This window comes from Dendrobates tinctorius, unplaced genomic scaffold (genome assembly GCF_039654945.1).
Source record: "Dendrobates tinctorius isolate UK_male_01 unplaced genomic scaffold, ASM3965494v1 ptg000122l, whole genome shotgun sequence".
Classification (NCBI taxonomy): Eukaryota; Metazoa; Chordata; class Amphibia; order Anura; family Dendrobatidae; genus Dendrobates; species Dendrobates tinctorius.
In genome coordinates, this window is record NW_027361790.1 from 4,084,191 (window position 1) to 4,110,986 (window position 26,796).

General features: G+C 39.4%; 1 protein-coding gene across 4 annotated transcripts in view; it reads right to left on the reverse strand.

Moving 5' to 3' along the window:
* Positions 1-2,716: 2,716 nt before the first annotated feature.
* Positions 2,717-26,796, reverse strand: part of PAWR (pro-apoptotic WT1 regulator) — a 177,651-nt gene continuing 153,571 nt past the window's right edge. For all 4 annotated transcript variants that reach the window (XM_073541514.1, XM_073541513.1, XM_073541512.1 and 1 more), the window contains exons 5-7: positions 14,528-14,663; positions 14,335-14,439; positions 2,717-10,422 (exon numbers count right to left, since the gene is read on the reverse strand). In XM_073541514.1, the coding sequence (XP_073397615.1) occupies positions 10,336-10,422; positions 14,335-14,439; positions 14,528-14,663 (328 nt within the window). In that variant the 3' untranslated portion in view covers positions 2,717-10,335. The remainder of the gene's footprint in view (positions 10,423-14,334; positions 14,440-14,527; positions 14,664-26,796) is intronic.

The window sequence follows — 26,796 nt, forward strand, 5'->3', positions numbered from 1 at the left end:
TGGGTACTTGTGCTATTATAAAGTTGTTTAATGTATAATATGCCAAAGTAAATGCAACAGGTCCGGGTAAGGGAAGGTCTGCGGGACCAAAGGAAAGTGTGAGATCCGGTAGGGATCTAAGAGTTGAGGTCTGGGAGACCGGGACGCCGACCATGACATGTAATTGAAAGAAGGAAAATGAGTTGGAAGACGTGAGAGAGACAGCCATCCTAGGTCAGGTCCCCAACACCACGGACACCCCTGAAAGAGGAAGGCGGGCGCTGGTAATGATCTGGAAGGTAAGAGACCTCGATCATGGCGTACCGAATAGTGAAAGGTAACAGAAGGGGAGAGTAGGGGAAAGATACATGCCGTAGAGAGAATACGGGTGTACCTTGCCCAATGTGAGACGTTGTCATGTGGCGTGCGCGCTGGTGAGTAGCAGTAGGCTGCTCAGAGCATAGTGCTCCCAGTATGGTTCGGCCCCCGCAGATAATGGGTTTGGCTCAACAGCTGGTCCGACAACAGAATGTAGGTGTAGATTCAGAACGACGAAGGCAGGGATGACGATTGTCGAGGACGACAATGGACAAAGGAAGGGAGAGTGTAGGGAAGGTGACCTGACATACGGACGAACGTGTCAGAGTGAAGAAAGATAGGTATGCACAGTGTAGGTAGGTGTCAGTTATTACAGTGGGGAAACAGCTAGGAAAGTGTAGTGGACGTGCAGTACCTTGGGTGGACATTAGATTTCAGGGAGGAGTGTGAGCAAAGGACTTGACAGCAGCTTAGGGCTTTAGAAACCGTTGGTCATGGGGGGCGTGGTGACAGTTAGAGTGACAGTTTCAACGAACCGGGAGAGTTATAAATACTGAGGGAGGGTTCCAGAAGGTTCCAGTCCCCAGGGGGAGCTCAGGTGACAGGAGGACTACGCCAGTCTGTGTGCCCTGAGGAGAATCCAGACCAGGGGGACTGAGGAGAGAGAACGTCAGGGGGGTGGTCCTGACAGGAAAGGACCGCAGAAGAGACGAGGCAGTGGGTGTAAGACACCGTATGTGACACGACGACTGAGCAGTAGAAGCGCTGTTGGTTTACGGGCCTAAGGCGGCCACAGTGACGGACCTGTCAGGAGCGTCGACAGTAAAGGAGGGGACGGTGTGTGCAGACACGTCCCTAGTGTACGGTGTGAGAAGCCGCTCTGGAAACGGCGGGCCGCGAGGTGTGCCGTCAGTCGGACGGCAAGCGTGAATAAACTTGGACCTGTTGCACCCAGAATCTGCCTCCATCGTGTCTCTGTGTCATCTTTGCGTGGTAAGAAGTGGGACCACCCCCTATCACCGCCCAGCTCGGCTCGGCCCACCACCGACTCTACAGCTGCAGCACTTCTGTGCATTCCTGTAAAACATGATTTACACATCATCCGAGTACGCGCACACCTTACCCTTAGCAAACCGAATGCTGCCACTCACAAAGAAAGGAAGTTCTTTCACTAGGCCGCAAATATGTTTATGCTGCTACATGGGTTTCACAAAGAAGTGCTGGAGAATAAGCTAGAGATAAGAAGGCGGCTGTAAGTGGATTTACTATAGAAGAAGATGAAAGCCAATGCTAACAATTGCCCAGCTCACCCCAAGGACACCAGGAAATGTGACCAGGATTGTATACCCTTCACTTTACAGTCATATTCATGCATCTATAATGCATCTCAATATAAAGACTGTTAGGATTCGGCTATATTTAAGTTTGATCCACTTTCAAGTGTCCACTCACATGTGATTTGGACACCTGCAGTCATATGCCGACCATCTTCTCTTCTTTGAATGAAACACTGATGGAAGAGAAGCCAGTCAGCACGTGATCACAAGTATGCAGATCGCATAGAGAAACAAGGATTTAATTAATTTGGCACACCCATCCTGGTAAAATTTGTAAGCTTTATTTGCTCATACTAAAACATATTAAAAGTTTTCATTTTACCAGGATGGGTGTGCTGAATTAAATCCCTTGCTTCTCTACCGTGGCTGTCCTCACCAGTTGGATCGGCACCCTCCGGTGTTATTTCCATTACTCCCGAAGATTTCCACCCGCTAAGTTTGCAGCTCCCAGCCCTCCCTCCTCTCTCCTCCTATGCAGATCTCATAGGAGCAGTCATATGATGACTGCTTAAAATGTCAAAATAGCCATTTCTAAACAGTGTATATATTATACACAATTTGGATCCCCGATGTTACACTTTCAGCATGTTTAAACCAATTTTCTGGTTTACTACAAAGTGTAAATTAAATACAATGTATATTAGGTTTGGTTTCACAGCTGTGCTCCTTTTTCCATCTTTCCATTTGGTTATAGGAACAGAAAAAAATAACACTAGTGCTGGATCCATTACATAATGCACACCAACAGCACCCAGGAAATGAAATGATGTACATGGAACGTTATATAGAAGATGAGATATCCAGCCACTGCAGAAAATCTGGCTATCTTATCTTCTACACAAGTGTTTCTACCTGGGAATCGGCCAATGGTCTTTTTTTTTTCCTTTTTCTTATGTTTATACATGGAGAGCTGTACATATCCGCTATACACCAAGCTTTATTGTTATACGTAAAACCAAAAATCCTTGTAATGTAGACAAACTCACAGTGGAGGTAGAAGACTGAATTCCATCACCAGAACACACGAACTAGGATGAGAGTTGAAGTTTGGTTCAAGGGTAAGAATAAAAAATAATCAAGTCTTATAGAGATGGTGTCCATATTTTATTGACGTGTGACAGAAAAACATTGTACATGCACTACATTGTGTACATTACTCTGTATACAAGAAATGAAGGTTCATGACTGTGAAACGTAGAAAAGACAAACGGAATAGCTACAGTTACAAAAGTCATTGCAAATTGGATATAAAAATTTATAGATATTTCTGAATACAATTGTTTCCCATCTTGCAGTACACACTTAGGAAATGACTCATAAAACAATTTACAGGTCTACTAAGACTTTTCTTATGGAAAAATGTGAAACAAATGCTGACCTGATGTCTCAATCTGTTTGAGAGGAAAGTACCTAAATGCCCGGTTAGGAAAATTGTGGCATTTGTTTGGAAGCCTAAAGTTTCACCATATTTACATAATAACAGAGTGTAGTTTATTAATTTAATTGACTAACAGTACAAAAATACTGACCTGAAAAATGTCCAACTATAATTTAGGCGAAATCTTTAGGAATTACAAGCAGGTAAGCACCAACTTTCAGTGCCAGAGGCAGATTAACAAGAAAGGAAAAAATTAAGTCATACCACTCCTGTATCCAAAGAGTAGGCATATAACCCTGTAGCCGCACTTTTTATTTTTGTTAAAAAAAAATTTCCGTTGTAGAAATTGATTCCATATTGGACAGGTATCTGACAGCAGTAACCCCTACTAATATTGAGGCTTCTTCAAAGATTTTCTCTGCACAGAATTACTCCAGTTCACATACATTGCAAGGAATGACAATTCCAATTATTTATTTATAGGAACATGAAGGACGCTCTCTCTTCCCTTTCATAATCTGTGAGGGTCCCAGGTGTCTTGCTCCTATTAGCAATGTAATTCCATGCATTACAAGGAATTACAGGAACCCTCTATTAATTTGCAGAAAATGCAAAAGAAAGCTCACTCTTCATTTCAATGATCTGGGAAGATCCCAGAGGTCTTGCCCCTATTAGAATTCCCATCATACAGGAAGAAATTGGGGTGATACTCCATTATCTACTAAGCAACAGCATGCTAAAATATGAAAGCAGCTCTGTTCAGTGTATGTTACACTGTGTTCAGTACCGGCAGCCACATTGAAATAAAATGGACACATGGTGGACATCTAGAGTCTTTAGCGTGGGGCAGCAAAAGAGTTTTTAATTAGTGGACATCCATTATTCAACATAGAGTAGGTCAATTTCCTTACAACCCTTTAGATCCTGCTACAAGGTTCTTTATACAGACAGATCAGTACAGGTCTGAGAGTATGAAGCCGAGCCTTGGGAAGTTTACTTCTGACCTCTATGTGTATTCTATCAAGGTGGAATCTTAAATGTTGAAAATAAGCTGAATGGACATTATTCATTAATATCATCTAAATCACAAAAACACCTCCTTCACTGCCAATGTAGAGAATGGGGCTGCATAGTAAAACAGCAAAATAAACTTGAAGTAAAGAAGTGAAAGTGTGAACAGAAATTTTACTATTTTGAATTTTACAGGTAACGTTAGCCTATACTGTATATAATCATAATCTGTCTTCAACTACCAATCCAATCACGGATTGCTAAAATGATTTAACTACAGGGTTTTTTATGTGATGGGATCACTTTCCTGCTGAGGCCCAAGCAGATCTGTACATGCAAAGCTCAGATCAACAGCCCTATAATTATGAATAAGTCTATAAAAACAACTGCCATTAACACAGCTTAACCTCTGAGGAGGAGTTGTATATTATGGTTGTTCGGGGGAATAGCGTTAAGAAGAGCTGCAATAAAAATAAACCATTATGACCTTTATTGGAAACGTCTTTTTGTGATCTCAATGGTGAAAAGCTCTAGATTTCTGGGGCAGGGGTTCCCAATCTGTTGCTCGGGGGGGTAATTGTGGCTTGCAGGCCTGTGATGTTTGGATCATGACTTTAGAGCGAACAGGATAATGTTCATAAAAGATCAAAAAAATAATTCACTTTCACATCTTTAAGGTTTGTAAAAGAGATTATTAGATAATACAAACAAGCTATGTTTTGCCATTTTATACTTTGAACAATGTGATATTTATTTTCATTGGTTTCTCATTAGATTTAAACAATATAATTAATGCACATGTTTGCAAAATAGTTGTAAGGGGATTTTATTAAAAAAAAAAAAAAACTGGTCCCTTTTCTTAATTGCGTTTTCTTCACTGACCCTCGACAGTGTTTATTGATGGTTCGTTTTAGCTTGCGTGTCCAAGGTCAGGAACAGTAGCGTTTTGTACGCAGCGCTGCATCCAAAAAGCTATATTCTACATTAGAAGAACAGTGGACAGGATTTCTAGAAATCCCATGCCCACTGTTGCCTCTGTTTACCACTGCGTCAACTCACTGGCAATCCGGGTTTACGAGCTACAGCATGTCAATTTCTATAGCGGAGACGCTAGTCGCTGTGGATTTTAACCAATAGAATGTCATTACGCGTGGTAAATCCGCATGTACTACCAAACACCTGCGGTAACTAGAAAGCAGTGCTTTGGACGCAGCGAAAATAATGGAATGGAATCCCATAGGAATGCATGGGATGCTTATTTTTCGCGGCAAAATCGTGCGTTTAAAACCGCCGCGAAAAAACGCTACGTGTGAACTCAGCCTAAAAGTAACATATGTATATTACAGTTCAGTGGTGGGTCATTTAAAGAGAACATTTCTCCAAATTTTTTATGTTGAGCTTGAGACACGATGTAATAGCGGCTGCAGAGCAAAATAAGCCATTTTTGTTTAGATTTTTATATTTTGCCTCTCCACTGTGGAGATATCAGCAATCAAAGTATTGGCACCTAATGAGCTATCTTTTGATAAATCTAAGAGGGTGTTATCACATAGTAAAAATTTACAAGGAGAAGTACACTCTCCAGTGAAAAGTATCTGTTAACACCCACTGGGACTTAACTAAAGTTAACTCATTAGGTGCCGATACTTAAGGCCCCGTCACACATAAAGACCTTGTCAGGATTGCTGGTGCATCGCTACATGATCGCTGGTGAGCTGCCAAACAGGCAGCTTCACCAGCGATCAGCACCAGCGAGGACACTAGTTTCTAAGGTAAATATCAGGTTACTAAGCGGCGCACGTCACTTAGTAACCCGATGTGTACCTTAGAAACCTGTGTGCTCGTGCCGGGAGCTGCCAGCACGCAGGTTTCTATGGTACACATCAGGAAATGTGGAAAATGTGAAGGTCCTCGGTAAGTATACATTGTAATCAATAGTGATCTAAACAAGTATCCAAAATAAAACGTTATTATGTTACGTGAAAACTATGAAATAAAGAGTTTAGAAAGCAATACAAAAGACACGTTCATGAGATCATTTGTCAACGACGCGGTGTTCAGTGTAGAACAAATGAAGAACACATGACTCCATTAAATAAAGTGCTTCTCCTCATTGTACAAAACATAAGGTTTTCGCGAACACAGCAGCAATTTGCAGTTGTATGTGGTCATTTTGGGAACAATCAACTTAACACTCCAGCTGAGATAAAGGAAAAATGAACACTTGATATACGTTTGGCCATGAAATGTGCCAATATATGTGGAATCAAACAGATTATGTGGTTCAAGCAGAAGCAGAAAGTCGCTATATTTTCTGAACCTCAATGTTGGCATTTACTCTCAGAAATGACTCATTTTTTCCACTTCCATTTCTCATTATAGACAAGAAGATTCTTTATTACAGTATACGATTACAATGTCTTCTTCAGAAATCCAATTTACAGGCTTTTTTTTCCCATTTGAACAGATATTGGTATATTATTTTTTTTTCAAAACTATTATTATAACACATAAACCCTACATTGCTTCAATAAAAAATAATTTAAAGGGGATTTTCATCCTGATTTGCTTACCCAACCCGTCACCCCCCACATGGCTGAAAATAATAGATACTCACAGATGCAAGCAATTCTGCACTAACATAAGGTATTTTGCAATTTCCACATTGCTATATTCAGTATGCACCAATATATTGATGGAAATCCGATACATTTTTTTTTAGGTGAAAGGGTTAAATGTGGATATTTAATTTAATACTTGAATTCTTTCAGAGTAGTGGTCTCTAAGTATAGTCAAGTATCTGCTTAATATATATAGATATATTCCAGCTTCCATAGTTTCCTTTAATATAGGTGAGTGCATGTAAACACGCATCATTAAGAAATTTAACCTTGCAGTGAATGCTGGGAGATTTCAGGCATGAAGCCTAAAGAATTGTGAAAAAAGCTCTCAGACAATAAAGGCTATGCTTATTTATGCAGATTACGGGGATTTTCTTTGCATTAAAGTAATGAAAACCTTTTTTTTTCATTTTTCTCATCAGCCACAGTCATTTATTTTTGAACCAAGCCGTATCTGGTCTTCAGCCGTGGGAAAAAAAAAACTGCTTCCAGATGACAAATCTCTTGTTGGATTGTCTAAAGCAATAAGCATGTGAAAAATAAATTAATCAGCTTGTCCTTCACCATATGCGCAACATATGTTGGGGTACTTGCACATTGCATCCTGGCACCCATTTGGTGGCCCCATCGGGGTTTACATCTGAACCCAAAAGCGCCAACAGAGCCATAGACTGTAATGGTGTAGGCAGAGTAAAAGTGCACTTTGACGTGTATCATTTTCAGGAGTGTACTCCTACTGGAGGTGGACACGTAGTGGACTACTGGCATCTTTACAGTCAATGGCCCCATTAGCGCATCTGTCCAGACCCCATTTTACGGGAGATTTAGACTTAAGCCCCAATGGGGTCACCGAACAGGTTCCAGAATGCAATGTGAAAGCACCCTTAGGAATGCATGATAAGGGTGCCATACACATTAGACAGAAGCAGGTTACTTTTGGACATCCATTAAACTAACAATTGTTATGCTGACATGGCCATATATTTTAGGTTTACAGTTATTCAAACTGCCCATATCCATTCAATGACGCCAACTAAAGGACGAACCATCTTGCGGGGACTAGTGATTATCAAATTAAGGTTTTAAACACAGCAGACTTCTTTCCGCACAGTGAAGTTGTGTCATCGGTCGGCTCAAATGGTCTATAATTGTTCAAATTTACTTGACAAATGATTGTTATAGTTTAAATTATCCACTTTGATCAACTTTAGACTAATCTACAGTATGTTATGAAGGTAGGTAGATACGGTCACAATTAGTGACAAATTCTACAAAGAAGGTCAGATGGAGCCAAAACCACTGACTTTACAATTTATTAAATGCTTCATTATTGTGTATGGCAACAACACATTGTAAAATATGTGAAGTACAATTTCTCTATAGACTACTCCCTTAAATCTACTTATAACTGGCACTGAAAATGCAGGTTTTTTATGACTTTGTACCTACACAAAACTTTAGTTTTTTGTGAAAATATTTGGAAATCTTCAGGTATCAGTTACACCTGGCTGATGACTTGTTGATCTGGATAATATACATTTTCAGGATCATTCTCCATATTCCACTAATCCGGGAAAATATCAGTTACAGACTTTGCATTTATCTAAATCTGTGCATTGTGTTACCATTACACAAAGACGACCCAAAATGCTGTACATCAAAAACGTCATGAAGCATTTTAAAGTTGTATATTCTACTTATATTTTTTCACATAATTGTTGCAAAATCAGACACAGTTTACCATAAATTTGTATATGTTCTTATAATACCTCATATAAAATACTAAGCCACTGCGGAAAAAATTACCCTGTACAAGATCACCCAGAAACAATATTTAAGATAAGCTCTATATTACAAGTGCTACTAATTTGGACAAGATAGGTAGCAAAATAATGAACATGTACAATGACACAAAAATACATATGCTTTCAAATTAAAACATTTGTTACTATTTGTTACAAACTGCAGCAATGTTCTTTCATGATTTCCTAGAAGTCTTGTACGGAGGGACAAATACACTAAACTTCTCGTCTGGAGTGAATTTATACAGTAGAAAGAAAGAAATCAAAATGCATCATCTATGGTATATTCACGTATGATGTAATGAGCTTTCTTATATACTTCTTGCTGCTATAAACGGGGGTCTGAGAGACGACATAGTAAGGAAGTGTGGTGCTGGTATACACAAGCATATCCTAAAAGCACGCCTATGGGCTTGCTGTATACACAGACCTCATTACACGCAGCGTGCCTACAGACTCAGATGTAGAGAAAGGGAATAGCTCCTGGACAGCACAGCAGTAAAAAGTGGTCAAAATATATGTGCTTAAAAACAAAGAAAAAAACCTATAAGGCTGTGTGCACACGCTGCATAAAAGGTGCGGATTCATCCGCGCGGATTTTGTACAATCCGCAGGTGAAACCGCAGGTCAAAAGACCTGCGGTTTTACCTGCGGATTGCTCTGCGGTTTTGCCCTGCGGTTTTTCATCTCCTCAATGGAGGAGATGGCAAACCGCAGGAGAATCCGCAGAAAGAATTGACATGTCAATTCTTTCTGCGGATTGAAAACCGCGGAAAATTCCGCACCGTCTGCACTGCGGTTTTTGATTCCCATAGGGAATCATGGTACTGTACACCGGAGGTTTCTGCTGCGGGTCCGCAGCGGCCAAAACCGCTGCGGAACCGCAGCAAAATCCGCAGCGTGTGCACACAGCCTAAGAGGTTGGCTATTGCCCTGAAAATAATACCCTTACAGCTCCTGTAAATATCCATGGCATGTGTTAGTATGGTCAATCAGAGTGGGCTCTTCTCCTAGGCGTATTAGAACACTTCAAAAGTTTTCATATAGTTTAGTGTTATTAAAATGTAAAATTAATACCCGAGGAGAGGAACAGGTTCTTGTAAACAAATCTTACCCCATTGTGAACTGCAATTACTCATTCTTTCTATACATACTTTCCCACAATGTAGCAGAACTTTGCTGTCCAGGATGGATGATATATAGAGATAAGACTAATACTCTATACTATATGGTAAGGACCAAGTATCTAATCGCCAATCACACCCCCTTCCAGGACTGCTGGATTATCAGAATGTGGATGGAGTTGGTGAAATATGAGAAAAGGAAAACTAGAGATTGTACATGTAAAGATTAGGACTCTCCAGACATGAGACATTCCTTTCCAGTGACTAGGTTTGCATTCCTCTTCCTTCACCCTTTGTCCTCGGGGAATTTCTCTAGACATTGTGGGTGGGACAATTCAGTCTGGCCATTGTACTTTCTTTGGGCACAATTACTTAGGTGCATTTAACAAGGCATACATGTTTCAAGAGCAGCCTATCCTATCATTGGGTGGAAAAGAACGTAAAAGTTTATCTGTCCAGGCATGAAAAAAAAAATAAACTTGATCTGCCAACTGATCATTTCCAAGACAGAGCAAAATTGTAGCTGTCTACAAGAGATATAAACCTTAAAAAGCTGGTGCAATTTGTTACCTTCAAGAACACAGTCTGTAATAATAATAAATATACAATTCTACTATTTCATCAAATTTTGAAAAGCATTTTGGGCACACCCCTTCATCGAAGAGGTTGCATTAAGGTCCCCTAAACCAATTTCCACTATGCTACCCCCTCGCATCTCAAGAAAAATCAGTAGTGTGTTTCTACAGCAAATTGTCAATCTGTCTTCTATCTTGTCAGCTGGCCAACTACTTTCAGAAGGGTCTTATTTTCCTGCTTTAGCTGCTTGTTTTCATCTTCTATATCATCCAAATCCTTAAGAAAAAAGTGAAAAAATTGCAGTCAGTAAATTAACATCATTTTGTAAAAACTGTATTAGACAGGCCAGCCTGATAAATGCCTACTGCAAATAAATCAAAAATGATAAAAAGAGAGTGATAAATGGTTAAAATGATAATGCTAAATAAATACATTGTATAGCATTATAAAATACACAGCAGATTAAAGCAAAAATAATAGACGTGCATTGAGAAATGCACCTAAAAGCCCATTTCTAATATTTTATATTTCACAACCTAACTCTATGCTTTGATTTTTCTAGCGGGTCTCAAGAGAAGATTCCACGGACCACTATTGTGAGTCAGACCTGAACTATCTCCCGAACCAACACCGGAACTGCTGCGACCCCCCAACCTACTGTCTCCTTCCCCACCATCCTGTAGCATGTAAGCCCGAAAGGGCAGGGTCCTCTCTCCACTCTGTATCAGTCTGTCATTGTTAGTTTACTGTAAGTGATATCTGTAATTTGTATGTAACCCCTTCTCATGTACAGCACCATGGAATCAATGGTGCTATATAAATAAATAATAATAATAATATTGGCATATAGACGTCCATACAAAACCTGTTGTACACACTGATGTGCCAAGGATATCCACACACTGATGTTTGGTCACAAATATGTAACTACATGCAGAACCTTTATAAGGATCCCTATAGAGATGGTAGCTTACAACTGAATACTAGGTTAAAAAGAACGATTTATCATTTGTAAAAATAGTAGACGCACCCAGTATGCAATCATTAGTACAAATAAGAAGATTATATGAAGTCAACCAACAGTAGATAAAAAAGGGCTTGCAAAAAGCACGGTCACATAATGGGATTTGGGCACAAACTCAAAAAAGTACACATCTTTTTCTCTTAATAGAAATATTGGTAGATAAAAAAAAAATTGAGGAAGAGAAATGAAATGGAGAACAAAAGGTAAAATCTTGACCAATCATGCGGATTTCTATGTAATCCCCAATTCTCATAGTTAGGGATTAGTAAATCACCAGCACAGCTTAAAGGGAATCTGTCACCGGAATTTGGCGGCCTATGTAAATGGCCTGTGTCCGGTCCGATGGGTGGTGTTTTCTTCTTCTTTCTCCACCCCATCCGTGGCCCCCATTTGCGATCTTTGCCGGTATTAGGGATGTTCAACTCCATAGTTCGCGCGTGCGCAAAGCAATCTTGCTTCGCGCACGCGCAGTATGCTTTGCCCAACTGTGGGCAAAGCGGAAAATCATTACTGCGCATGCACCGGTACACTATGTCCCGCAACACAGCAAAATACTTCCGGGACATAGTGTATGGCGCATGTGCAGTAGGGCAAAGCATACTGCGCGTGCACGAAGCAAGATTGCTTTACGCACGCGCAAACTATGGAGTTGAACTTCTCTAATACCGGCAAAGATCACGGACGGGGGCCATGGATGGGGTGGAGAAAGAAGAAACAGCTCCCATCGGACTGGACACAGGCCATCAACTTCTGGTGACAGATTCCCTTTAATGGAATTACAACCACCATGCTTTTATGGTAAGTAGGTAAAACATGTCCAGGTTTGAAATTGGCACAATCTACTGATACCCTTCTGGGCAAAATAAATGCATTCTCAGTAGCACAGAAACATCTATCTTAACTTAAAAAGGTGAATAAAATGTATATTTTAACTATTATGCAGATTTGGCCTTAACAAACATAAACATTATATTTATAAGGTTTATTGAAAGTTTAGATTTATTTAATATAGTAGACAAAGCACAGAGCATCATACCGGAAATGTAAAATTAATTTACTGTTCACTAACACGAGCCTGGGTTACCAATTGTCCAGAAATTTCAGGACAGTCCATAAAAATAAGGCACTTTTTTGTCTTGTCAGCATTTTTTTTTTAAAGGGAACCTGTCATGTCATTTTTATGTTTTAAACTGCCTCCAGTGTGTTGTTAGTGATGCAATGTGCACCACTAACATTGTTTTCTGAAAGAAACGCTCCCAGCAGATATGTGTATGAACACTTTATATCATTAGTAGATTGCATCACATACCTTTAGTTTCAGTCATAGGGGTGGCACTTTTTACCTCTTTAGTCATGGTACTGTTGAAAATTATTCACGCCATGGCATTGTGATTGATTGCTGTGACTGGTCTGACATCGTGGCAACGGTCCTGGAAATATTGCGCTTGTGTGATGAAGGCAACACCGAAACTCGCTTTGGGGTGGGTGCAGGCACTGCGGCATCGTGGTCACCATTACCCGGATAAGATTAAGTAATTGAGATGGCTCTATGATCCTTATGGTGTGTGTATTTCTTTAGTGGGTGAACGCTATATTATATTTTGCTATATGTATTATTATTCAGCTGATTTGTATCTATACCCCTCTATATAAATTTGTAAATATTACACCATACTGATGCCGTGTGCTTCCTGCACCTTACGGATATTTTTCTGATGCACATATGCACTTTTTGTCTCCCCCATGTAACTGTTCTTTTTATTCTGTCAATAAAGTTTATACTTTTCTCTAGAATATTGGGCTCTTTGCATCGTTTTTTTTCTTTTTCCTGATTTAGCACTCCATATAGTGTATACACATGTGATACTATGAACATGGGTGCTAGGATATCGCTCTCTTTATTTACTGTATATATATTATAAAAAATGATATAAATTTTAAAAAAGCAGCCTGAGGTTGTAAGGACTTTTTACAACTACTTGGAGAAATTCCAAAAAGTAAATAAATAACTTACATAATAAACTAAGTGCACAATTGTCAGGCAAATTTATATTCTTGATGATTAATTTTATTTTCAAACAATTACATTGCTGTTGGTCAATTCAAAAGTTTAATAAACCTGAATATTTAAGAACATAAAAGTGACGTTTTGTCTTTCTTAGGAAAATATCTATGTGTGCAGAATTGTTGGCCAACTATCAGCGGGCAGAATTATTATGGTGCTAAATGTACTTCGATGCATACAATGGAGCTTCGTTCTGCATAAAAATCTTGGGTTTTCTTGATAGATGCAGAACTTTTCCTGTACCACTGCTTGAAGAAAGTGTCTTCTGAAAACTGGCAGTAAGTTTGGGAGTTGATTTTGAGTCCATCTTCAACTAAAAATTTGAAAGCCTCCAACTTTCTGTTACTTACATCAAAGTGGGCGCTTGTGCCCAGTACTGATACAGTCATGGGTCCAGCCATCTGGTCCGTCAAGAGTCAATCTCATATCATCCATCCATTAAACATTTGAAGAATCTGTCTTCAGATATTTCTTAAACCAGTCTTGGCGTTTCAACTTATATGTCTTGTGTAATGGAGGCCCAGTTTCAGCCTTCCTTACCTTGGCCATGAGCACTGAACATCTTATACTTCTGAGCCCGTTGCAGTTCTAGAATATGAAAGAACCTATATATGGAGGATAATGGGTTTCTGGTGGCTTAAAGTTTGATTCTTCTTAAACCTTTGGCAGGCCACGAGCATTTTTTCTCAATATGGTTTTTTTTGCTATCATGATGACAGTTTGCAACAAAACTTTTGATGGCTCTTGGATTATGCCCCAATATGTTAGCAATTTCAAGAGTACTGCATCCGTTTGACTTTTCAGGGTCAGTTAAATCTCTTTTTTGGCCCATTTGGCCTGAGGACAATAAGCTGCCTACCAATTCTGCACACCTTGATAAATTTAGGGTGTTGATATCCTTAGCCCACACCCTCCCTCCTGACACAAATATATATATCATCTGATCTGCTTTATCTAATAAGCAGTCAAGTTTATAAAGTTTGGAGTTCAAAAATCTGCATAAAAATTATGATATGGTCAAAATACTTACAATACTGCCTTATAATTGTACACTTAGTATAAGCGTAACATAGTGTTTATTAGTAGCAGCCAAACTTACCCTATTTAGTAAATCAATTTCTTCCTTCATTTTTATAATTAACTCTTCTTTGTCTTGCATCATCTTCACTAGTCTGAGATTTTCTTGCCTCTCCTTTTCCAACTCCTGTCAAGCATACGTGGTTTATATATTAATTACATTTTAAGCGAGTTTATTTTATTGAGTTTGCAGCTGAGATAAAGCAATATTTTACCTTTTCAAGCTCCTCAATCTTTTTTTCTAATGAACTTCCCTGGTTAGAGGTTGCATCCTTGTTGAAGCGACTACAAGTTGACCTGTCGCTTCGATAGTGGCGATTTAAAATATCATCATCTGGAGCACTATTTACACTGGGAAACAAAGCAGAAATGTATTATATTCAAAATATCTTTTCATGCAAAACATAAAAGACTACAGATTCATGCCTCACATTTTGCAGAGTACTGTAATTACTTAAAATATTCATATAAAGTATAATAGTTTACAGAGAAGAAACAGAAGAAAATGCCCTTACTTTTCACATTCAGAATGGTTTGACAGGAGATTTAATAAGTAGCTTTATAATTTCTAACATATAGGTTTAAACAGTTATAAACCAGTGGTGTAAATAGAGATATAGTACTGTATATAATGAATAATTTGGACATTACCAATTATTTACTATACAACACATATTATGCTTGTAATAACCCCCTTTGTCATTGTGTCCTCTCTTCTGAGAACCCGTTTTACCAGATCTCTCACCAATTCTCCACTTGAATTTTCCATATTTGATCTTTTGTTAATTTATTTTTGACTAGGCATGATAAGCTAAATTTTTTTTCAAACATATGTTTGTAACTGTAATTCTAGAGCCCCAACTAAAATAGTTAAAGGTGGGCTAAATAAAATTTTCTAGATGTTTGCGCTATTCCTTATTACTTAAATCACAACTCTAAAACAAGGCTTCTCATACTTTTCTAAAAGGAGTCTTACAAGTCAGAACAGAGCAATAGCCTTACCATTAAAAATATTGCTCAACTGACCTTGAAGTTAGTTTAACACAGGGTGGATAAAAATCAATGTTTTTTTTAAAAAAAATCAAAAAATATCGGATTTTTTTTATTTAAATCGGATTTATTTCAATAAACTGCTTTTTGAGAAAAATATTTTACCATCCAAAGGTTCTTCCATTATGAGATAAAGCTGAGTTGTTTAACTCAGTAGAATAAAGGCTGTATATGTGTAACATTCACAATGCCATGCTCTTCCAGAGGTTTCTGTAGGATTAGTGGGCAGTTTCTCTCCTATATTATCACAGACGCTCACTTTACTTACGCAGTTCTCAAAACTGAATTTGACTCCACAGAGGTCCCAGCCTCTTCTTCACGGCAAAAATGTTACAACATGAACAGAGTTGAGAAAAAGACCTTAATCCTATTGTTCTACAAACCTATGAATACAGAATCAACCCCTTCAGTGCCAAGTCCAAGAAGTTAGAAAATATGTTTCTGATTGTTTGGAGTGGAATAGATCTGCACAACACAAGAAGAATGTGAATCTAAGTGTGAGGAGGAGGAAGGGCAAGCAGACAAGAAAATGAAAGTGAAACTTTGAGCACAATACTGCAGCATAGCCACAGACAGACAAGTCTGGATCTGTTTGTGTGTACGATCTGAGGTTTATTACATTCTTTCCTTATAATGGCAGCAGGCCGCAAAAGAGACCCAGTTTGGGAATATTTTAATGAAGCTCCTTCTCCTATCGGTAAGGCAGGCATGCATGCAAAATGCAAACGATGCAACAAAGAGATGCAAGGCCTGGTGGCACGAATGAGCCAACATCATGAGAACTGCGGTGATGAAGATGACCAAAGAAACACTTCTGAACAGGCAGGATCTTCAGGTTGGTAAACATTTTTATTGAATCCTATTTCTAAAGACTGAACTGTCATGTGTGAGAAAAATTATATTTCTTATTATTACTGCATGTTACTGTCATTTGGTACAGTTATGAAGAAAAACAAATATTCCTTTTGGGGCAGGGGCAGTGATGTGTTGTGTACAATAAGCAGAAATTGTATAAACAATAAAATAACAGCATTGACTTTTTTTGTTTAGGGGAATTCATGGATTCTGGAAACTATCCACCTCCAAGATCACCATCATCCTGTTCTACAGTTTCAGAGTTATCCATCCAGGATAGTGCTTCATTAGCAGCAGCAGCATCATCATCAGACACCCACAGCCACATATCACCATTACCCAAAAGGAAGAAAAAACCTTTACCTCCTGGAACCACCATAGATAGGTTTGTGATAAGAACTAGCAGATTAGAAAAAGAGTTGATTGATGAAAAAATTGCCCAGTTTATTTATGCAACAAACTCTTCTTTCCGTCTGACTGAGAACCCACATTTCATTAATATGGTTCAGTCACTGAGACCAGGATACAGTCCACCCAGCAGAGCTGATGTTGCAGGGAAACTGCTGAATCAAGTGTATGACAGAGAAATGGAGCAATGTGCAACAGCTCTGGAGGGTAAAATTGTTAACCTAAGTATTGATGGGTGGAGTAATGTCCACAATGATCCTATTGTATGTGCTTGTATAACAACAGAAGAAGGTAAAGTCTTCCTTGCACAAACAACTGATACGTCAGGAAATGCACACACAGCAGAATACTTACAAGAAGTGGCAGTAAAAGCTATAACGACATGTGAACAAAAATTCAAATGTCTAGTACACAGTTTGGTCACTGACAATGCTGCAAACGTATCCAAGATGAGAAGAGACTTAGAAGAGCAGGGAGGGAATACAAAGCTGCTAATAACATATGGTTGCAGTGCTCATTTGCTGCACCTCTTAGCCAAAGACTTAAGTGTTCCAGAAATAAAGGCTAATGTTGTTGAAATTGCTAAATACTTCCGTAATAATCATTTTGCTGCAGCAGCTCTGAAAAGGATGGGTGGAACCAAGCTAACGCTCCCACAAGATGTCAGATGGAACTCTGTGGTGGACTGTTTTGAGCAGTATATCAAAAACTGGCCTATTCTGATGACACTTTGTGAAGAAAATCGAGATAAAATAGATGGCACTGTCACGGCCAAAATCCTCAACATTGGGCTTAAGAGAAATGTTGAACATATGCTGAGCTTCCTGAAACCCATCTCTCAAGCTTTAAACAAAATACAGAAAAATAGCTGTTTTATTGCGGATGCTGTTGAAATTTGGAAGGAACTGAGTGAACACTTAAAAACAGAACTACACATGGACAGAATTAAATTACAAGCAGTAAACAAATCGAATGGGACAAGCACTGACTCCAGCTCATTTTTTGGCAAATATTGTCAATATCCAATATCAGGGTCAAAACCTAAGTGCTGAGGAAGAGGAGTTAGCTATGACATGGGTATCCAGCAATCATCCATCTTTAATGCCAACTATAATAAACTTCAGAGTTAAGGGGGAACCATTCAAGAAATATATGTTTGCTGAAGATATTTTAAGGAAGGTCACACCAGTAAACTGGTGGAAGTCACTTAAGCGCTTGGATTTAGAGACTGTTCAAGTAATGATTTCACTTTTAACAGCAGTAGCTTCTTCTGCAGGCGTTGAAAGAATATTCTCTTCCTTTGGACTCATTCATTCTAAATTGAGAAATCGGTTGGGACCCAATAAAGCAGGAAAGCTTGTTTTTCTTTTCCAGATTATGAATAGGAACAAAGAAGAAGATGATGATGAAGATGACGACAAGTGAGCTACAGAGGACAGCAGGGACAGTAGTATTTAAGTTTTTCATGTGTCGGCTGTGCTGACAGTCTAAGTTTCTTAAAATATATATATATTTTGTTTAGCCAAATTAGTTAACAAACATGGATGTTTGTTTAAGCAAATAACTTATGCTGTAATGTTGTTATTGTTTCAGTTGAATAAATCTATTTAAATTGTTATTAAGGTCAGGATTATTTTTCTCCTTCCTAAGTACAACAGAACAGTGGTGTCCAAATATGAATGATTAACCCATTAAACTGGGGAGAAAAAAGTAATATAAAAAGTGATTCTAAAAATCTTCATCTACTTGCATGTTAAAGTAGCAAGAACTAGTTTAGGTAGAAACTTTGATTTAAATCACTGATTTAAATCAAGCCTTACTGACTAGTGATTTAAATCGTGATTTAAATCGTGATTTAAATTAGTTAGATTTAAATCAAATCCACCCTGGTTTAACATTAACCCCTTTCCGACATCAGACGTAATAGTACGCCGATGTCAGACTCCCTCCCTTTGATGTGGGCTCCGGCGCTGAGACCACATCTTTTCCGGCATATGTTTTGAATAGCTGCCTGGTGGTTGGCGTTCATAGCAAGTGAGCATTTCTGCTACATACAGGCGATCTGATGTGACTAAACAGTGGAAACCCCCCACAAGTGACCCTATTTTGGAAACCACACCTCTCAAGGATTTTATCCAGGGGTATAGTGAGCATTTTGTACCCACAAGTATGACACAGAATTTGAAAACATTAGATTGTCATACTGAATATGTTGAACGGAAGTGCCCGCTACTCCAGTTTGCATCAAGTGCTCGGGTATGCACCAAATATAGCGAGTGCTCGAATGACGTGCTCGAGTCCCTGCCTCACATGTTTCACGGCTGTTAGACACCCAAAAAAACATGCAGGGATCCACATACCCAAGCACCCAATGCAAACTCAAGAAGCGAGCACTTGTGCTCAACAGTAGCCGTCATATTGTCATTTTTTTTTGTGTTGCATGGTGAGAACACAGCATTTTTTTTTTAGGTCATTTACCGATCCCTGTAAATAATCTGATTGCTGTGTTGTGCATGTCATTATGATTACAGGGACACCAAATATGCCCGTGTTATTTACTGATTCGTGATGTTCATTATTTTTTTTATTTTTTTTTTTAAAAATCATTAAAAATTACAATTTTTTTCATTATCAAGTGTTTTTGATTATTATTTTTGAGTAACTTTACAAGATGAAAAAAAACTCATTCTTCCTCTAGAATACAAATGCATACATTGCATAAAGCAGTGTGTTTCTATCAGTATAATCTGCCTATAGTACGATCCTGCAGTACAGATCAAGTACACAAAATTCTCTCCAAGACATCATCAGGGCTTTTGGCCCAAGCTTAAAGTGCCACTGTCTGAAAAGTTTTAAGTTTATGGGCTTGAGATCTGGGGAGACTCACAGGGAAAAAAATGACATTTTGTAAAATTGCTTATTATTTTACTACTTTTAAAGGACCAAAAAATCTTGTTCTTCATCTAAGCATACCATACAGGGACCATAAAAATACATTGCTATATGTACACAATGTATCTCTATGGACTTGTATAAGCTGCTTCTGGATTCATTGCCTACAATTGAGGTCAAGATTACCAAATTCGCCTATCTACATCAGTGTGGGTTGTAGCTCCGTTGGAGAGCTGCAAACTATAAACACAGAGGTGCAACTGTCTGTCTCGGGGAAATTTGATCACAGGAGAAAGAAGAGGTGCGTAATATATTTTAACTTATGCACTGAACAAAGATCATCCTTGCCCCCCCATGAGGAGAGGAGCTATGAAGACGTCAGAGAGGTGAGTATAGAAGCTGGGAGAAAAGCTGTGACGTTACGCGGGACAGAGCACCCAAAAAGGGACAGTCCCACCGGTTGGGAGCTATGGTATGACCAAACAGTGTCAGCACAAACTGAGGTTTTCATCACTTTTGTCAACAGTGTCTATACAACTACAGACAATTTAAACAGGTTGATTCTTTCATGTCCCTCTTCTTTGAAACCAAACATTCTGAATAACGGGAGCCCACCCTTGCATTACGTTGGACATTCATTTGAATTGGCACTATGCAATTTTTGCAGGGAAAAAATGATCTGGATGACTTGTCTTGTTGGGAATGCCCAGCCCCAACATATGCATTTTTAATGCATTCAGATTTGACAGTCCCTTCCAAGCTGACTAATAATAGAAACTTCTTATAATACTTCAGTAAAAAAATATATTATTACAATATGGGGTGGTACGGTGGCTCAGTGGCTAGCACTACAGCCTTGCAGCTCTGGGGTCCCCTGGGTTCAAATCCCACCAAGGACAACATCTGCAAGGAGTTTGTATGTTCTCCCCGTGTTTGCGTGGGTTTCCTCCGGGTACTCCGGTTTCCTCCCACATTCCAAAGACATACTGATAAGGAATTTAGATTGTGAGCCCCATCGGGGACAGTGATGATAATGTCTGTAAAGCGCTGTGGAATTAATGGCGCTATATAAATGAGTAAAAAAAAATAAATATTCCAAATACAGTTACTAAAATATTTTGGTTTAACATTTGAGTGCTTCTATAGTTCTTCTCTTTTTCTCAATTCAAACAAGTATGTTTTGAAACAAATCAGTATTATTCTTAGGCAAATATCTAAAACAACTGGATTGAATATTGTCTGATATTTACTGGCAATTAACCTTCTGTATGCAGCATACGGTTTACTGATCAGAAAATTAGATTTCTTCCTAATTTCACTATGTAAATAAATGCGCTAATATGATTACTACAGTATGAAAAACAACCATTGTGCGCTGCTTGAAGTCATTGTAACCTAAACAGAAGTGATGACTATTGTTAATGTAACTATGCCAACTAGCAAAACAGTTTGTCTTAACATGGAGACATGGTGTTCAAAACATCAGTCAGAACATTTGTCTTCTACAAAAAGCAGATGAGTGATCATAATTGGGGCAATGAGATATGACCGCTGGCTTGTGCCTGGCAAAAATAGGACAGCTGTGCCAAGGAAAACAATTAGAAAGCCATACTGGACAATTACCATTTATCTTCGTAAAGTCTCATTCGGGACACTGTAGATTGTCCTATCCTATTATGCCTGGAACATTTTATTTTTAGAAGTGCTATCAGGCCAAACAAGCTGTAAAACTATCTGGTTTGGAAAAGAAAAACAGATAGTAATATTTCCCACCAATGTTTCTCAGCTCAGTATGCAGAGCTGTCACGTAGTCCGTGAAGCTGTGATTTTAAAGATTTTAGCAATGTAAAACAAGAAAAAAAGTTTACATTGTATTCTTGGTCCTAGGTCCATAGCACCAACATAAAAAGGGAACATCTTCCAGCAGCTTTTACAGCGTATAATAGCATTCTTATACCGATGCTCAAGAGTCAAGTTCACCAAGGATAACTCTACACATAATTATATTCATGGTGGAACACGGTAGATCTGCGCAGACTTCAAGAGGGTCTTGCCTGTCAATCACAGGACTGGCAGTGGGAAGGAGGAGAGGAAGCTGAATCCTTAAGAAGTGCATGCTTAACCACCCACTTAAAGGGAATCTCTCAGCAGGTTTTCGCAATTTCATCTGAGAGCAGGATAATGTAGGAAAAGAGACCCTGATTCCAGCAATGTATACCTTAGATTACTGTGTGCAGCAGTTGTGATACAATCAGAGTTTTTAGATATAGCATGAAGCATAGCTGAGAAAGCTAACCCTGCCCACACCATTTATTAGCAGCTGTCAGTGTACAATGTACATTTACAATAAGCTGCTAATCAATGGTGGGGCAGAATTGGCCCAGCTTGCATGGGGGCACCTAATCCAGCAGTGATAATCTCCTGCTAATAAAACAGTCATTGTATTGAAACAACTACACAAAGACTAAGACTAAGTGAAACATTGCTGAAATCAGTGTCTCAGCCTCTACATCATGCTGCCCTCGGATAAGATAGCCAAAACCTGACGACAAATTCCCTTTAACATGATTTACATATTATAGGAATATGTTTTTTTACAGGATAGCTGGAGTCCAGAAACATTTCAACAATTGTTTTGAGTAGTTTTACTCAGTGTTAAGTTTGCACAATCAGTGATGGTTTGGGGAGCCATGTCATCTGCTGGTGTAGGTCCACTGTGTTTTATCAAGACCAAAGTCAGCGCAGCCATCTACCAGGAAATTTTAGAGCACTTCATGCTTCCCTGTGCCAACAAGCTTTTTTGAGATGGAAATTTCATTCTCCAGCAGGACTTAGCCACCTGTCTTCACATCCAAAAGTACCAATACCTGGTTTACAAACAACAGTATCACTGTGCTTGATTGGCCAGCAAACTCTTCTGACCTTAACCCCATAGAGAATCTATGGGGTATTGTCAAGAGGAAGATGAGAGACACCAGACCCAACAATGCAGATGAGCTGAAGGCTGCTATCAAAGCAACCTGGGCTTCCATAACACCTCAGCAGTGCCACAGACACAGAATATATTATATATATATATATCATAAAAAACCTGTTCACACTTTTTGTCCTTTTCTATGAAGTTCACATTGCTTTTTCATGCCAGCCAGAGTTAAGGTAGCATGTTGCATGGTCCTTTTTTGCATTAAAACGAAAATGGAAATCTGACAGGCCAAATTTAACTCATAAATGGATCATAATGGACCATAATGAGAGTGCAGACTGGGCTATAACTAATCCATCATGAGAGTCATAAATCCAGAGAATGCCAGTGTGAGCAATATAATGCAAGTGTGAGCTTTCTTATTTGGGTTTTTACATTTCAATGAATACCAACGACACCGACCAATCACTGCACTATGAATTTTTCACATGGCTTTGTCATGGCTGTGCCACGATTGTCTGCCCCAGCCACATGCCATGATTCCTAAATGGACAAAAAGGGTCAAATTCATTAAAGGGGTTGTCCACTACTGGAACAACCCCTTCTTGAGCTGAATGGCCGCTCACTTACTCTTGATTACTTATATATTCGAAGGCGGGGACAGTGATGCCAGCGCTGACTGGGTGCAGGGCTCATGTGTCATAACAACCGCAAGTGTGCCCTGGGAACACGAGTGCTGACACTGCTGGAACGGTGAAAGCACAGGAAGTGAGTATATGTAGTTTTTTTCACTGGGGGAAACATTCAGATCCAGAAGAGATTGTCCTAGTGGTCGACAACCCCTTTAAGGCATTGTACACTTTAGGCTCAATGAAAGGACATGATGGTGTAAAATGCATTAAATTCATTAGGAGACACATGCCACTTAATGACTCAGGCAACTTAAGAGTCTCAGTACACCTTGCCAGAAATCTTACTCCAGTTAGGGACTGGAGTAATAAGATTTCTGGTTTAAGGTACACAGCTAATCATGAATTATAAGGAAGGGTGATACCATTGGAGACCTGTCCCACCCGCTTTGGTAGAGATGGCTGAATATTGCACTAAATTGTACTACTTTTCAAGGTATTTTACACCAGAATTCTGGAGTAAAGTCCTTAAATAATTGGAGCCGTAGACATTATCAAAAAGATAAGGGAAAGGTGAACATGGGGCAACGGATATTAAATCAATACAAAATAACAACACAACAGTAAGGTGTTTCCAGAAATGCCAAAGTTATGAATTGGTGTCATCTTTTTTTAAAACAATCTAAATGGTGTAAGGAAAACTATTACTTTTTCTCTAGCCTAAAGAAACAAAAATATGCTTCTAATGAAAAACACATTTTGGCAAGCAACTCTGTATATAAATACTGTTTCACTGCAATAAACGTGAGGTTTCCAAACACATTAACATAACAGGAATTTAGTACAAATCATTTGACCATATTTAGGATTGTTCTTTTCTTTTTAGATATTTTAAATATATGTTACATCTAGGCAGAAGCAAGTGCCAAAGCGGGCAGACATTTACAGGAATTTTCACAATAACAGAAGGGCTTTAGTCAAAGCGCTTAATGCTCTGATTTACAAAGATGCTTGACAAAACAAAATGTAAATCCAGAATTTTCCATATATATGCATATATGTGACCTAGCACTATATCAGATTTTCACACAAGTCCTCAAAGCAGATAGAGAACCAAATAAAATAAATGACTCAAAAAATGTAAGACTTTTAAAAAAGAAAAATTATTAGTGAGGGTCGAGCACTAAAATGCTCAGGTGCTCGTTGATCGGGTCGAGCAAATTGGAATGCTCGAGTGCGTGACCCAAGCAATGAGACCAACGTAAGTCTATGGGAAACTCAAGCATTTTTCCGGCGGCCCTCCTCCCAGCGGTCTGCAGAAGGACGAGAAATTGCGGAAATCGATGGGAACAGTGTTTAAATGACATGGGAACAGCATGGGGAAGACCCCTGGAAGCATTTCTGACTCCCAGGTCACTGCTGTGAACAATGCTGTCAGAGTCTTTCGCCACTTTTACAGACTTACAATAAAACATACAAAAACAAAACCAAAATGGATTTTCCTGGGAAATATGTTAAGGAACATCCTTTCCAGGGTAATGACTTATATAAAAGGCAAAATAAATAACCAAAAACAAAAATGTTCCTTCACACCTTGGAAAATAAAAACACTGTATTACAGCATAAAAACCTCATACCATCTGTGAAACACGATAGTGGTAGTATCACTGTTTTGACTCATTTTGCTACATTTGCTTGCCATTATTAATGGAACAATAAATACTAGATTATATCAGCAAATTATATAAGCAAATTTTAAAGAAAAAAGTCAAGACATTTGTCCACAAGCTAAATCTCGGAAGAATATTGGTCACGCAGCAAGACAATGCCCAAAAGCACACAAGTCGTTATACAACTGAATTGATATAAAAGAATAAAACTAAAGTTTTTGAATGGCCAGATCAAAGTCCTGAATTTAATCTTCTAGACCAGGGCCCGCAGGCCAACTGCGGCCCTCACCTCATGGGCCCTCGGGACAATAGTTTGCGGCCCTCACCTCGGCCGAGATCATACATGCGAGAAACACGGCCGAGTCTCGTATGTGAAATCCCAGTCACACTTAGTACCACTCACTAAGGTCATGAATATAGACGCCACTCCACTCTCATAGGCGTGGCACCCATATTCATGAGCTTAATGAGCGGTACCACGTGACGTGTGGCAGTGCGCTCATACAGGAAGATGATGTCGGCGCTGGACCATCGGAGCTGCAGTAGGAGGAGGTGAGTATGATGATGGCTAGACAGTCACAGCAGCCTGCTGTCAGCAGGCAAGGCGTATGAGTCACACTCACAACACATGCAGCAGGAGCAGCCGAGCAGGGACCGGACCACACCACAGACTCAGGTGCGCCGGGTTCAGAATGAGCGGTGGGGCGGTGCGGTATATTGCTCTCGGAGGCGGGACATCGGCCGGCCTTATTGCAAATTTGCGCCATTACCCCAGGCTCAGAAACGGAGGCGGCCGCGGAAATTGCTGCTCAGCGGGACAGAAAAAAAGCGGAAAAGACGCATCGGCTAACACTGAAACAGTGACACCAAGTGGAATTATCTATTACACAGCCCCAAACATGTCTTTTTCAAAGCCTGCAGTGAAGAGAAAGGTTGGTGATGAGCACAGACCATTTCAGGAAAAGTGGGAAGTGCAATATTTCTTTGTTGAGCACAGGCGCATCCCGACGTGTCTTATTTGCACAGAGAAAGTTTCAGTGCACAAAGAATATAATTTGAAACGTCATTAAATAACAAGACATGCTGAGGAGTCTGCAAAATACCAGGGAGATGAAAGAGCCAAGCGGGTGGCTAATCTTAAAAGATATCTACTGAGGCAATAAGATTTCTTTAAGAAAGCACCCAAAGAGAATGATGCAGCAGTCGAAGCTAGCTGCGTGGTTAGTGAGATGATTGCTAAAGCAGGAAAGCCATTCAAAGAAGGTGAATTTGTAAAAAAGTGCATATTACAGGCTGCAAGTATTGTCTGTCCAGAAAAGAAAGGTCAGTTTAGCAACATCAGCCTTTCTGTCAACACCGTAGCAGAGCGCATTTCTGACCTGTCAAGTGACATTTATGATCAACTGAGCGAGAAAGCAAAATGTTTCAGTGTATACTCAGTCGCTCTTGATGAGACCACAGACATCACCGACACGGCCCAGCTCGCAATCTATGTCCGTGGTGTTGATTACAATTTTGAAGTCAGAGTAGTTGCTCACAGTGATTCCAATGCATGGCCAGACCACCGCTCAGGAGATATTTCACCAGCTGTGTGATGCCATTGAGAATGCTGGCTTACCTTGGAGGAGGTTTGTTGGAATAACAACTGATGGAACTCCATCAATGACAGGGAGGAAAAAAAAACTGGAAGAGGAAGGTGTGGAGGAGATCATTGCTCGGCACTGCATTATCCATCAGCAGGCCCTTTGCAGCAAATGCCTGAAGTTTGACAATGTGATGTCTTTTGTTGTGAAATGCATCAACCAAATTAGATACAGGGGCTTAAACCACAGGTTTTGTGCTTTTTTAGAGGAAATGTTGTCAGAATATGGGGATGTGCTCTACTTCACCGAGATACGTTGGCTCAGCAGGGGAAACATATTGAAGTGATTTTTTGAGTTGAGAGCGGAAGTGAAAGCCTTCATGGAGAAAGATGGGGCTGCTGTTCCTGTGCTAAGTGATCCAAAATGGCTCATGGACTTAGCTTTTTTTTGTTGATATCACACATGAGCTTAATG